Source organism: Nyctereutes procyonoides, unplaced genomic scaffold, assembly GCF_905146905.1.
Source record: "Nyctereutes procyonoides isolate TBG_1078 unplaced genomic scaffold, NYPRO_anot_genome, whole genome shotgun sequence".
NCBI lineage: Eukaryota > Metazoa > Chordata > Mammalia > Carnivora > Canidae > Nyctereutes > Nyctereutes procyonoides.
This window is the reverse complement of record NW_026575025.1, coordinates 14275582-14289812: the sequence shown is the minus strand read 5'-3', so window position 1 is coordinate 14289812 and position 14231 is coordinate 14275582. Positions and strand designations below refer to the sequence as shown.

At 57.3% G+C, this 14231-nt stretch overlaps 1 protein-coding gene across 1 annotated transcript; it reads left to right on the top strand.

Moving 5' to 3' along the window:
• Positions 1-3423: 3423 nt before the first annotated feature.
• Positions 3424-10491, top strand: PPP1R32 (protein phosphatase 1 regulatory subunit 32). Its single transcript, XM_055315162.1, has 12 exons — positions 3424-3532; positions 3957-4074; positions 4338-4491; positions 5494-5622; positions 6223-6286; positions 6738-6850; positions 7210-7269; positions 7417-7503; positions 7837-7950; positions 8044-8138; positions 9808-9972; positions 10422-10491. The coding sequence occupies exons 1-12, from the start codon at positions 3424-3426 to the stop codon at positions 10489-10491; spliced, it is 1278 nt and encodes a 425-aa protein (XP_055171137.1).
• Positions 10492-14231: the final 3740 nt, after the last annotated feature.

Sequence of the window (14231 nt, the reverse complement as noted above, 5' to 3'; positions counted from 1 at the left end):
GCCCTGGATTTCTCACTTAAAATCCGGAAGGATCATTTAGTCTGCTGCTTCATTTTACAGATTAAAAAAACTGAGGCCTCAAGACAAGAGGTCAAAAGTCACACGGCAATTCAGTTACCGCTGGGACCAGCACCTGGTGTGCAGCCCCCAGGCTCCTGCCCCTTGCAGGCTCCGGCCCTTGCCCTTCCGGGGCACTCCTTGCCAGGTGGGGCCCCTTGTGCTCTGGAGGCAGGCGAGGCAGGGTGCTCTGTGGCTGAGGCAACAATGGTTCTGCCCCTCCCTGGCTCCCTCCAGGAGCCCCGCAGCCTCAGGAGGCTACACCTGCGGCATCTCCTGCAGTTCCCCGTGATGACCGCTGGGTGTCGCCGCACAGCAAAAAACCCCCAAACGAACAAACAAAACAAAACCCAAAAACAAACCCCATGATGAGCCCCTGGGAGCCCAGACCTAATGGGAGTTGAGTCTGGGAATGGACACCTTCCAGAATTTCTCCCCATCCTCTATGGGCTTCAGCCCAGGCTGTCTTCAGCAGGTCAAGAGTTTCTGCCATAGCGCTGCCGGCTATTTCAAACTTTTCACCGCCTCCAGCTGCTGAAAGGAAAACCTGGACAACTACTCCCAGCTGAGTGCCTTCCCACACAGTGCTCCAGGCACCTGGGACCCATCACCGTCCCCAGCATGCTGGCGCTACCCATCTTTGCCCTTGAGGGGCCCTCCAGGTGGCGAGCCCTCCATCCTCTCCACCTGCTAGACACTGTGAGCAGAGTATTTCAAGGGCTTTATGTGTACCACCACGCTGTTGGTAGGAATCATTTTCCAGTAAGGGAAACTGAGGCATAAGTCACACACATGGAATCTTAGTTATTGTGTGATAGAGCTTCAGAGTCTGAGCTCTTGCATGGAACCACTTTTCTATGCCTAGGCCTCTGAGCCCAGGGCCTCTCTGTGGGAGTCAGGTGTGGCCACAAGCTCTGTCCCTGGCAGGCCCAGGCTTTTCAGGCTGAGTGCAGCCAGGGCATCTCCTGGGAGGGTGGTCCCCCCTTCCCTGGGTACCCTCTTCATCCACATTTTGCTTTCCCCTAGGAGTCGGGGTGCTCTGGAGCCGACTCACACCAGCTCGTGAAAGTTGAAGGCAATACCTCCAGGAAATTTGTGAACTGGTTGTTAAATTCTGCCATTGGTAAAAATCAAATTATAGGGACGTCTCGGTGGCTCAGTCGGTGAAGCATCTGCCTCCAGCTCTGGTCGTGATCCCGGGGTCCTGGGATCGAGCCCTGTGTTGGGCTTCCTGCTCAGTGGGATGCGTGCTTCTCCCTCTCCCTCTGCCTGCCTCTCCCCCTACTTATACTCTCTCTGTCTCCATCAAATAAATAAAACCTTAAAAAATCAAATTATATAAACTTACAATTTATTAAATTATATTAAAAACAAAGGTAACAAAGACTTCAAGGTCATCACCTCCTTGTTATGGTACTACATTTGTCATCCATGGTCTTTTTTTTTTTTTTTAATTTATGATAGTCACAGAGAGAGAGAGAGAGAGGCAGAGACACAGGCAGAGGGAGAAGCAGGCTCCATGCACCGGGAGCCCGATGTGGGATTCGACCCCGGGTCTCCAGGATCGCGCCCTGGGCCAAAGGCAGGCGCCAAACCGCTGTGCCACCCAGGGATCCCGTCATCCATGGTCTTGAGGTCACTTCTGACTATTGGATCCATATGATGCAAAGTCTACATAGTGGGGGCTCCAGAGAGGCTGAGTATGACTTACCAGCTCCCTGCTTGGTGACCTTGCCTTGGTAGTTTGAAAGCAGCCATGATGGGAGCACAGAAATGTGGCCAATGCTACATATCAGGGCTCCCCACTCCCACTCTGCCCCCCAGAGATCCATAGACATCTTACATGCCTTAAAGCTCCTGTGGAGCAAATGGGCCAGCACAGGGGGAGCAGGGGCCATGAGCTGGATCACTCCCATTTGAATCCTTCACTGACTCTGAGGCCTGGGCAGTGTCCTTGGGCCTCACCTTTCCCATCTGCAAAATAGGCTGAGAACAGCAGTCTTGAAAAACCCAAGAGCTGAATCCACTCAGCCCCACAAGGCAGGTGCTGTTGCAGTCCTAGGTGGAGAGGAGGGATTGGGGGCCAGAAGAGGCTGGGCCCCTCATCAACAGGGACCCATTAGCCTTGAGCCACTCGCAGCTGCTGGGGTGCCCTGCTGGAGTGCCCTGCTCACAGGGTGGCTGGGGGGATTGTCTGAGGTAACAATGTGTGTGGAAGACCTCAGCACCAATCTGGCTCCAGCAGGACACAGGAAACAGGATCACTCACTGAGAGGCTGTTACAGTGGGATCGGGGCCCACCCACGTTTGAGTCTTGGCTCCTCTCTTTATGTTTTCGAGATCTCTGGCCAGTCAAGACACTGCTAGTCTAAGCCTCGTGTTCCCCATGTGAGAAGAGGATAATAGTAGCCACCCGGAGGAGCCACTCAGAAGACTGCCCGTAAAGATGTGAAGTGTCTGCTGTGAGAAGTGGATACTTAATAAGTGGGAGTGATTGTTCGAGATTATCTTTTATTTGTTGTCACTCACACAGCAACTCTGCCCAGCCCTGTCCTGGGAAGCCGACAACTGGGGCAGGGGCCGGGAACACAGGACCTTGCCTGGGCAGCTGCCCTCGTCCCCGCCAGGTCAGCCTCTCAGTGGGCCCTGGCCCTGGAAGGCCTTCAGAGGCGTGGGGACGCTGTTGCTAGGCACCAGTTGCTAGGCAACACACTGTTTCTCCAGGCCTGGCCACCTCCCAGAGGGCCTGGGCTTCTCTGGAGCAGCTGCCTCCTGCAGCCTCTCTCGCCAGACCTCAGAGCCACAGCAGAGGGCAGGTGAGGGTGGGGCCGGCTGTGGTTGGGCCCCCCACCCAGGAGGGCAGGCCCAGGAGCTGAGGGAGAGACTAGGAGCCTGAGGTTGGGAGTGAGCTCCAGAGCTGGCGAGGCTAGGAATTGCCAGATGGGAGGGTATTGGTCCATTCAGCCCCCAGAGGAGGCCATGAGGGGATTAAGATCAGGAGCTGGGAGACAGATACCCTGGACCTGAATCCTGGCTCTAGTGCCAATTATGAGCTAATCCTTCATCACTTGGAATCTTACTTTCTCAGCCATAAACTGGGGAGATAATAAGGTGGAGGGGAAGGTGGGATGAGTTAGAGGAGTTGTGTGTTGACAATGATCAGTCCTTCCTTTAGTCTGGGGTGTGGGTATCTTGGTGGAGAGGGACAGGCCGAGGGGAAGGAACTGGCTGGGTGGGGTTCGAGCTTCGCCTCCGTGGCCTCTGTAGCCTGGGCCTGAGACAGGCTCAGGGTCTTTGGGCCACTGAACTAATGGGGGTCCTGGTGCTTCCTTCCTAGGCGACCTCCGGGCCCTGCCCCACGGCATCATGATGGGGAAACTCCCCTTGGGGGTTGTCTCCCCTTATGTGAAGATGAGTTCGGGGGGCTGCACGGATCCCCTGAAATTCTATGCCACCAGCTATTGTACAGCCTATGGTGAGGGCACCTTTGTGCAGGAGCCATCCCGGGACACCGGCAGGATGCAGGGAGGCCCTCCTGCTGAGTGAGGAGCAGCCCCTCTGGCCTGTCACAGTCAGAGGGACCCCAGCACTGAAGTGATCCATCCCCTGAGCCTCCCGAGGCCCGTGCCCACGCTTGTGCTGGCAGGCTGGGTTTGTCCCGCTGCCCCATCCGTGATTCTGCCACACTGACCTTGTGCCTACCCTGTCATTTCCACTTCTTGCTGCCACAGTGTCCAAGGGCCAGGCTTGTGCTCCAGCCCCTGGCTCTATGCCTTCTCCATCCTGAGGACCTTGGGCCCCTGGGAGGTTTGCCAGCCCTGCCTGGGAAGTCCTGCTGACTGTTCTTCCAGTCTGCTGCCCCATGGCCCTGTCCTGTCTCCTGGCTTCCTCTCTGGCAGGTCGGGAGGAGTTCAAGCCCCGCGTGGGCAGTCACGAAGGCACAGGCTACAGATCCAATTACCGACCTGTGGTCTCCTACCATGCCAGTCTCGATGCCCTGGACAACCCAGCCATGGGGTACAGTCTGTGCAAACCCTTCTCCCTCCCTGTCCCCTGCTGAAACTTAGCTCTCATGGGAGCTCATCCGACCGACTGCAGGCTCCTTGCATGCAGACCCAGAACCTGGCCTGGCCCAGGTCTGGGGCCCTGGGGCACTCGGGTCACAGTGCCCACCTGGGGCCCCAAGGGAGGCAGACTCCTGAGGCATCTGTGGGAGGTGTGAGGGCACTGTAGCCTCCAGGTGGCCCTGGTAATGGGTCCTGCTCCTGCCTCACCCTCAGGGAACAGGTCCGCCACAATTTCCAGTCAGTGACCAATCAGAGTTACCGCCCCCTGGAGGTGCCTGATGGCAAATACCCACTGCCCTGGAACATGCACCAAACCGACTCTGGCTACTCTCGGGAAAAGCCCAGCGCCACGACCCCTACTAAAGAGGTCAGTGCTGGGCTAGGGCCAAGAGAGGGGGAACCCAAAGCTGGGGTGGAAGAAGGAGCGTGAGGATCCCTCCAGCTGGGTGGAGCTGCACTGCCAAGAGTTGGTCAAGGCTGAGCTGCCTGGGCACAGAGGAGCCATATGCAGGCTGGGAGCCTACTCCCCGTATCACCTCTGTCCCCATCCTTGTCTGCACCATCACCTTCCCTCCACTTTTATCCCTGTCCCTGTTGCTGCCATCACCTCCACCACCCTGACTCCCATTCCAACCACAACCCCTACCCCAACCCCGTCCCATGGTCTCCAGTATCCCATCCACATCCCCAAGCCCACATGACATCCTCACCATCAATGTCACAGTCACTTTTGTCATCGTCATCCCTATCTTCGTTTCTATCATCATTATGACCATTGTCATCAGCATCAGCAGCAGAATGGATACTAAGTCACTCCACTCATTCATTCATTCATTCATTCATTCATTCAAGCAATATGTTCTGAAATCTATATAAGAAGGTGCTATGTCCTGGGGAAAAATTCAACAGGGAAGAGGCAAGGGGTGAAGTTGCATTGAAATGGTTGCAGCTACAAGCCAGGAGGGTGGGGAAAGAGCTGGCTGTGGAGACATTAGTCAAAGACCCAAGGGAGGTTAGTGTTCTCTAAATGTAGCCATGTGAGAGAAAGAGGGTTCCAGGAAGTGCAGACAGCAAGTGCAAAGACCCTGAGGTGCCAGTATCTGATGTGACAAAGAACAGTGAGGAAGTGGGTGGCTGGAGCCAAGTGAGGAACTAGGGTCCTTGTGGGTCACTGTCAGGCCATGGGGTTCCACTCCAAGTGCAGTAAGAAGATTGCAGGGCTCTGAGCAGAGGAGAGACAGGACCTGACTTTCCTGTAAAAGGACCCCTCAGGCTACAGATTCTCTGTAGGGGTCAAGGGCAGAAGCAGAGTCAAGAAGTGACTGCCACCCCCTCACCTGGAGTGTGATTGGCCATTTCCTCCTCCCAGGTCAGGAAGGTCCATTTTGATACCCAGGACTATGGGGCGCAGGCCATCACAGGGCTGGAGCCCAAGAACATGCCCCTGCTCCACCAGCAGCAGGGCAAGGGCTCGCTGGAGTGGGAGAACGCTGGACATGTGAGTAGGCAGCCCCCAGTAAGGGCTGTGAGCTGGGCAGAGGGGCCGACCCACCTCCTTCCCCTCCTAGAGATAGGTACTGCTCCGACTCACCCAAGAAGCCAACCAAGAAGCTCAACATACCTAGAAAAGCTGGGGAGAGCCAATGGGACTTGGTGTTTCCAAGAAAGCATCCAAGTGGTCGTGACGGGCTTCCTTACCCATGTTTTAGGAGTGAAGCCCAGAGGCCCCTTCTCTCCCCTCACCCATCCAGGCTCCCCAAGCTTTGGGTGGTGAAGTGTGATGTGAGCATTTTATTCCCATAGCTTCTCTCCTTGCATTGGGCCCCTGCCTTGTCTGGGTCCCTAGGTCCCAAGTTCATTACAAGGAGTCCAGTGTGGGATGTGATGGGCTTCATTGTCATGTCCCACTGCGTCCTCCTGGTGGAATATATGGTGCTCTGCTGCCCCGTCAGAGAGGGGTGAGTGCTGGGGTGCTGTACTGGCCCTTCCTTTGCAGACTGTATCGCACAGGTCTACCCGGAGCACAGATGACTGAGGAGCTGCCCCCTGGGCCCTGGTCTACCCTGTGGGCCCCATCCCTCTGCCTTCTATGTTCCAGGGCCCGCGATTCATGACCTCTGAGTATAACTCCAAGTATCTCAAGGAGCCTCCCAACCAGCCAGGTAGGCACATGTCTGAGCTCATGCCTCCCTCCCACTATACTCTCCTACCCCTGACCATGGGGAGAGACACTGGGGGTTCCAGACAGCTGGCAGATGACAAAGAGGGCACCAGTGGAAGAAAAAGGATGTAGAGGCAGCCTGGGACCTGTGCCTTAGTGCCGACCCCCCAAAAAACAAGTCACTGGCTTAGGAGGGCTGTTGGTCCTGACCACAGCTGCCTCCCAGCCTGCCAGTCCCTGCCCTTTGCCTCTCCTCTTCTCTTTTCCTGTCTTGTTCTCTGTCCTGGACTCTGAAGTCTTCCTGCTGCCCACGATCCTATAGTTCGGGTGTCCAGATCCTTGGGGCCAGCTCCTTCCCCACTGGCAGGGATGCTGAGCCTTTGGGGGCCATGTGGTTGGGCCGGTGGCCAGGGTCAGGGAAGGGGTGCAGCACAGGGGTATGTCTTTTGCAGATCCCTTGCAGAAGAAATCAATTGGCGCCAAGGAAGAGACTGGCTTCACTGAAGAGTCCCCCAAGAACCCCATTGTCTTCCAGCCGCCCTCCCAGACCCTCCTTGGGGACCCAGTAAGTCAGGTTGGGGCCACTAGCATCTCAGGGTGACTTCTGTCTTTTTGCAAAATATGAGCTGCAGAGCCCTGTGTTCAAACAGATGAAGTGTGGATAAAAACCACTGCTTTGGTCCAGCCATACCCAGCTTATGGATGGGAAGACTGAGGTCCAAAGAGGAGAAGAGGCAGAGCCAAGGTTATCCAGAGTTCGGACAAGAGCCCTGGCCTGCTTGTTCTCAGCACTGTTTCTCCCCAGACTCTTCCCTATCCTCTGTTACCCCAATTATGCCCACTTGCAGTGAGCCCTCCTTTGCACTCAGGACACGGGGCGGCTGCCTCTGCTGGGCTGACACGTCTCTGTGGTCCTCTTTCCAGGTCCTCCTACCTGGCAGGAGTGTCACCAGGTCCGACTTTCTCCCCATGACCCACCCTCATGTAAGCTGAGCCCGGGGCGGGGTGTGGTGTGGAAGGCTATCTGACCCCACAGCCCGGGGTCCTTCTGTGCTGCAGTTAGGACAGCACCCGGAAGGCCGCGGGAGGAGGAAGCATGCTCTGGTGCCAGCGGCTGCTCTGATGCCCTAGGGGGACGAGTTCCTGCCTGTGTTGGCCAGAGGATCCAAGCGGGAGACGGGCTATAGCCGAGTGAATGAGAGGATGCTGAACCTCAGGGTGAGTGGCCTTTTGGGTGGCCTCTCAGAACAGCAGCACTCCCACAGGAGGGGGCAGGGAGTTTCCTTGGACGCAATGGCATTTGTTCGTTGAAGGATGGGAAGAATCAGGAGATTTGCACCACCACCACCCCCAGGGGAGGGGCGAAGGCCTAGTTACTGGCAAGTGATGGGTGTCTTTGAACCAGGGAATTCTGTGTGCCTGGAAAGGGAAGGACGAGGTCCAGGGGCTGGAGGCAAGTTAGGGCCACATGTGCCTCTGCCTGCCCTCCCTCTGTCCCAGCTGCCTCATCCTGGCCACTCACCACCTTTCTTGTGGCTCCATTCCCTGCAGGTGTTGCCTTCAGGCCCAGAACCTAGCAGCATGAGCCACCAGCAGTTCCAGCCCCCACAGCGGGTACAACAGACAAACATTGCCCTGCTGGGCCGGGAGACCGTGGGGAACAAGGTGAGGCTGGGGTGCCCAGCACCCCCGCTCTTCTGGGGCCAAATCTCCCACCTGCTCTGGACCTGACAAGTCCGCTCCGTACCCCTTGTGCAGGAGCCCACGGGGTACAGTCTTAACAACCGCAGCTACGTCCGGAGCCCCTATGACCCCGACATGGATAATCGGTACCTGAGCACCTACAACCAAGGGTGAGCACCCCCTTCCCCATCCAAACCCAGGGCTGGGAGCTGGCATGCATTTTACAGACAGACTCTGAGACAAGTGATGAGCTCAGAGCCTGTGAAATAGACCAACACTGAATTAATGTGTGTTCCCCCAGAAGCAGCCCCAGAGCCAAGGATTTGAGTGTAAGCCTCTTCCGGGGAGTGTGGGGAAGCTGGAAAGTTGAGTGGGGAAGGGAAGGCAGCCCAAAGCCAACATGTTATTAACCAGATGTCCCAAGGGAGACTCTAGAAAACAGTGCAATCACACAACTCAGAACGATCCCAGTTGAGGGGAGAGAGCTAGGGTCCTGATACCCTCACGTCCATCTGTCATTAATTAACGGCTGTCCCCACGGGCTGTCCTAAAAATCCCAGGCACTTCCTTGCTAGGAAAGCAAGCTCCAGCAGCCCAAGGGCAGCCAGCCTTCCTGTGTACTTCTCTCTGATGCAGTGCAGGCCACTGATGCCCAGGCTGGTGGGCAGGGGAAGAAAAAGGGGGCTGACGGGGTCAGGGTGTACAGTATGGCATCTGCTAAGATATTCTGTGCAGTCCATGGTGGGATCCCATGGTGGAGTCATCAGTCCCCAGAAAGTAAGCTCTTTGCCGAGCCTCCAGGAGGGCTTCCAGGAGGAAGTGGCCCTAGAACCATGGGGAGGGCTCCCTGGGCCAGAACTGGATGGAGACGGCGTTATAGGAGTGGGCTAAAGGAGGTATAATTAATTACTCTGTCATCTGTCAGCATGTGTCACCTGTTCCACACTGGCTCCCAACTCCTTGGCCTCCCAAGTTGCCTCCATCCTTGGGGCTAGCCTCCCTCTTTGGGATGGGGACCTTGAGGTTCAGATGGGAGAAGTGGCGCCCGAGCCACGCCGCAGAGGCGTGACACACATGGCTGCTCTACTTCCCATGAGGAGCGAGGGGGAGGCACAGAGACTCTGTGGGGTGTCAGGGGACAACTGTGTCCCTGCAGCTCCCTAGGCAAAGCCCCCTCCTGTGGCTCTGGCAGACCCTCAGCCCCAGCCACGTCTTTGGGGTCCTTCTCCCACCAGCCCCTCGGCTTTCTGGAGCTCCTGCCAGGTGTCAGGCAGTGCAGCTCCGGCCCTTGTTTCTCTCTCTGCAACGCCCCCTTCATAAGCACAAGGGCGAGGCCCACATCTTACTCGTCTTGGCCCTTTCAGAGCCCAGCCCAGTGCTCAGTGAATAGCAGCAAAACAGAAGCAAAGTGGAATGCCTAGAGAGAAATGAATGAGACAGGGTCTCCCCTCCTCACCCCTGAGAAGTTCACAGGCCAGGGAGGGAGGCGGCCCACAAGCAGTTCTTTCTGCTCAAGAGTGCAGGCTGGCACAGCACCAGGCAGGCCCATGTAGCTCAGGGGTGGGGGGTGGGGGGTGGAGGGCGGGGGGTGGGGTGGGGTGGCAGGCAGAGCCAGGATGGGCTTCCCGGGGAGGGTCCGCAAAGGGAGGGGGGCTCAGGGAGTGCCTGGCAGAAGGCGCAGCACAGGCACGATCAGGGAGGCCATCAGGGAGGCAGGAGGATCTGAGGCCACCTGTGCTCTGCTGGAGCCAAGCTTCCTGCCCAAGAAGGGCAGAGGCTGCAGAGATGGGCAGAGGCCAGCTGACAGCCGGCATCCCCCCACCCCCTGCTTTGCTGCAGGTACTTTGAGAATATCCCCAAGGGTCTGGACCGAGAAGGCTGGACTCGAGGTGGCATCCAGCCTCAGAAGCCTGGCGGCTATGCCCTCAACGAGCCAGTCACCCGCATGGAGCCCACTCCCAACCGTATGGAGAACCTTCGGCGCCTGCACCCCCACGTGGGCAGGTAGCCGGCCCTCCCTCCTACTCTGTCCTTTGTGGCATAGGCTTCTCCCTGGCTGTCCAAGAGGCCCATTCCCTCTCTCTGGCTTGTTTGCTGCTTTTCCTGCTCCTCCCCTGGGCTCCCCAGTGCCCCCTTCCTCTGCAGGGCTGCCCCCTACACACCTGTGCCTCATTCCTGTCCCAGAGGCCTGCTCCACACCTGCTCCCTGCCAGGCTGCAGGGCGGGTGGAAACAAGGCTGAGGACACTGTGGTTCTGCTCCACTCTGACTCCTTTCTGCTCAATTCAGTTCCTCAAAAATGACATTTCTAAGACAATGGCCCAGAGTTGTCAGGCAAAGAATGTTTGCGGCTTGGCTGACCTCGCTGAGGGCTGCCCCAGGGGAGGGGCAGGCAGAGGGAAGATCCAACTTTGCCCCACGTCCCCCTCACCTGCACCCCTCTCCTCCCTGCAGACCCCTGATCTCTGCAGACCCCTTCTACCGAGCTGAGCCTCATAGCAGCTGCTTCACAACACCAAACTGAACCCGAGGCTGGGTAAGGGGCTCCCTGCATGGGCCCTGGGGCAAGCAAGGTCCCCAGCCTTAGAGCCAGGGCTGGGAGATGAGGGCCTGTTGGGGTGGGGGAGTGAGAACCACCCTGGAACACATCTCTGTTCCCCACAGGTTTGCTAACCCAACAGACAGGAGCCAACTACTGTCCCATCCCCATCCTGCCCTGCTGGGACTCCCCTGGCTACTTTCCTAATGAAATAAAGAGCCATGAAGTGGACCAGTGTGTCTAGTCACTGGCAAGGGGACCTGGGAAAAGGAGGGGGTAGTAGGGCGAGAGTGCAGGAGTGGAGGGGCCGGGGCCACTTTTGGAGTCAGGGAGGTCAAGCTGGACTCACCATGACATGTGGACAAAGATGCAGATTCCTCTCCTGTCAGGGGGTCTCCTACAGTCTGTGCTGGGGAAGGCAGGAAGCCCTGGCAGGAAGCAGGGGGGACAGAGTGGAGAGTGGTAGAGGGGGGTAGAGGGGGACAAAGGGGGCTCGAGGGGACTCAGTGTGTATTTATTTATTTGTTTATTTATTTGTTTGTTTATTTATTTATTTATGAGAGATACAGAGAGAGAGAGACACAGGGAGAGAGAAGCAGGCTCCCCAGAGGAAGCCTGACACGGGACTTGATACTGGGACCAGGATCACGCCCCGAGCCAAAAGGCAGACGCTCAACCGCTGAGCCACCCAGGTGTCCCATCAGTGTTCTGTTCTATAAAATGGGGGCAGAGGGATCAGAGTGGTACTTCCAGGTCCCTTCTGGGTCCCATGTTGATGGTTTAAAGGAGAAAGAGGACAGAGGGGCAGGCACTCACAGAGACCCCTCTCCAGAGACAGACTGACAAAGGTCTGTGATGGATAGACACCTGGACACTGACTCAGGGAGGGGTGGGGACTGGTTGAAAGGGCTGGTGTTAGAGAAGCCCTTTTGTGAGAATTAAAACAAGGCATCGCCCTCCCCCCAAGCAGAGTATCTAAAGAGTAAACTTCTTGTGGGAAGGATGCATCCCTTCCTCCAGATGCTGCAGCCAGACACCAGGGCCTCGGCCTACAAGGCAGAACCTGGGCTGCCTCTCAATGTCTTCCGTCACCTCTACCGGGTGCATTTACACAGTGTACAACTACACAACTGTATGCTGTGGCCCTGCCAGTGCCCGCTCCGCATTTTATAAAGGGGAACCTGGACCCAGAAAGATCCCACGAGTTGCTTGAGGTCCTATGGGCAGAGAGGCAGCAGTCACCCAAGGCTGAGATGTCTTCAGCACCTTCCAGGCCAGCCTGCCTGCAGAGGGGCAGCAGTGGTCTAGCTGCTTCCCGCCCCCCCAGTGGGTGTTTGTGGAGCAGTGCTGCTGGCCCCCGGGGCCCAGGTGTACCAGCCTTCTTGAACGGCAGGCCTGGGGGCTGTCCTCGCTCGGCCTGGCTGGGGCTCCATGTGGGATGTGGGTGGCTCCAGCTGGCTCCAGCCCTGGAGGAGGGGGAAGCAGGGGACATAGAGTCTCTCGGTTGCAATCCCAGCCAGACTCAGGACCCAGTGACAGCCCCACAGACCGTGGGTGGCTCCTGCTGCTCCGTGGCCTCCAGCACTATGGGTGAGTTACCCAGTGAGAGATCCAGAGATCTGCCCACTGGGCCAGGTCCCAACAGTGGCCTGGCCACGATGAACTGGGGCAGGGGCAGGGGATCAACCAGCCCCTCCCCTGCAGTCACACACACACACACACACACACACACACACACACACACACAAACAAGTAAAGATGGACACAGACCCCTGGAGATGTGTGCACACTAATCCATTTGGACACATAAATGCCCCCGCTTGAGCACATACAATGCAACACACACATAGACAAATGCAAACATACACAGATGCGCAGATCTTCGCATAAACACTCAAATGCTGGTCTGTACAGATACACACACACAGAGGCAGACCTGCGGATACGGCAACATGCTTAGACACACCCAAGCAGACATACAGAGACAGGACAGACAGACAGACACGCACACCCCCCACTTGACGTCTCCATGTCCTTCCACCACTGTCTTGTTATAGCTCATGTTTCTGCTCACCTCTCCTCTGTCTGGCTCAGTAGAGGATAGGGTGTCGGGGACACAGGAGCCTCATACAGCCTTTCTCAGTCCCCTCCCCCTCCCATTGTCCTGCACTCTGTTTCCAGGCCATGTGAGCTGGGCTGCCCCATGATGTATCCTGAGTTGGAGGGACCCCACTGGAGGGGAAGGTGGGGCTGAGCAACACCCTTTCTTTCCTTTAGCCCCTGCCTTTGTCCCCTGTGGCCTCTTTCAAGGCAGCCCAACCTCGCCTACCTGTTTGGATCCTGGGCCCCAACCCAAGGGACTGTGTGAGGACCCGGTGACCCAGGGCATGTGGGAGCAGGAAGGGGAGCTGGGAGGGGCCAATGCCTATCTTAGGCAGTTCTGGAACTCCTGCTTGGTGGGGTTGGGAGTCGCCTCTGAGTCACACCTGCCTTCCTGACCTCTGACCACCCCACTGAGTTAGGGCAGGCCCTGTGGGAGAGGGCAGGTGTGAGCCAGACCTTGAAATGGGCAGCATGGTCAGTTGTGGGCGCTGAAGAAAGCCAAGCTGCAGGTGAGGACTCAGTACAGGGGCCAGCTCAAGGCTTGGCAGGATGCCAGGGGGCAGGGGACAAGTAAGGCTGTGAGGTGGGCAACCCCACAGGGAAAGGGACTTGGCTAGGTTTCAGGGGTCTTGACTACCACCAGGAGGAGGTCTGTCCTCCTCCCCGGCTATGGGACTCAACAAGGCACATGTCTGTCTTGTTCACAGTTGTGACTCCAAAGCCCAGACAGTGGTTGGCACATTTGCAGGTGTTGAGTAAATATTAGAGAAGGAAAGAAAGAAGGAAGGAAGGAGGGAGTGAGTGAGGGAGACAGGGAGGGAAGGAGGGAGGAAACAACAGAAGGAAGGAAGGAAGCCCCAGATTTGGGCTTCTAGGTGTCATCAGCCTTGGCCACAGGAAGTCAGCCATGCAGGCTCCCTGCATATGCACAGGCTGGCAGCTGAGGCCCTGCTGTGCCCACCCCGACTTGTCTGGATGTCACAGCTGTGACCCCACAGGACCCTGTGCTTCAAGCCTCCAGGCCACCCCTTCTCTCTATATGTGCCCTCTTGTTCTCACATCATGCCCAGCCTCTGACCAACCCCAGCCACACACACTTGTAGGGTCCCAAGGGCCTCACATCCCAACCTTGACCCCCACAGACCCCTGAGACCAAGACAGGGTTTGTGCAATCCCCTCTGTGTTCCCACAATAGGAGGGATGGAGACTTCCCATCCTGTGACCACTCGGGTTACTGAAACCCCAAGGAAGTGAAGGCCTCTGGCCTGTCACTCCCACCCTGTGCTGCAGGTAAGTGGGGACATGGATACTGTGGGCCCCATCCCCTTGCCCTTCTGAGTCTCGAGTCCTTGGTCTGGCCCCAGCCAGCATCCACCCAGTGTCCTTTCTTCTCCCTGCGCTCTGGAGTCAGACCGCCTGGGATCACTCCTGCCTCCAGCTGTGGAGTCCCCCGGACCAGTCTGAGCTGCCGTGAATAGCAGGACCCACGCCTTGGGTGAAATAAGATGATGGGTATAAAGTGCTCAGCTGGAGACTGGTGGCTGCCTTGATGCTGGAGCAGAGGCAACAGAGGCCCAGGTAGGAGTGGGGACCTGAGATAGTCACAGGGCCTGGCCTTTGTC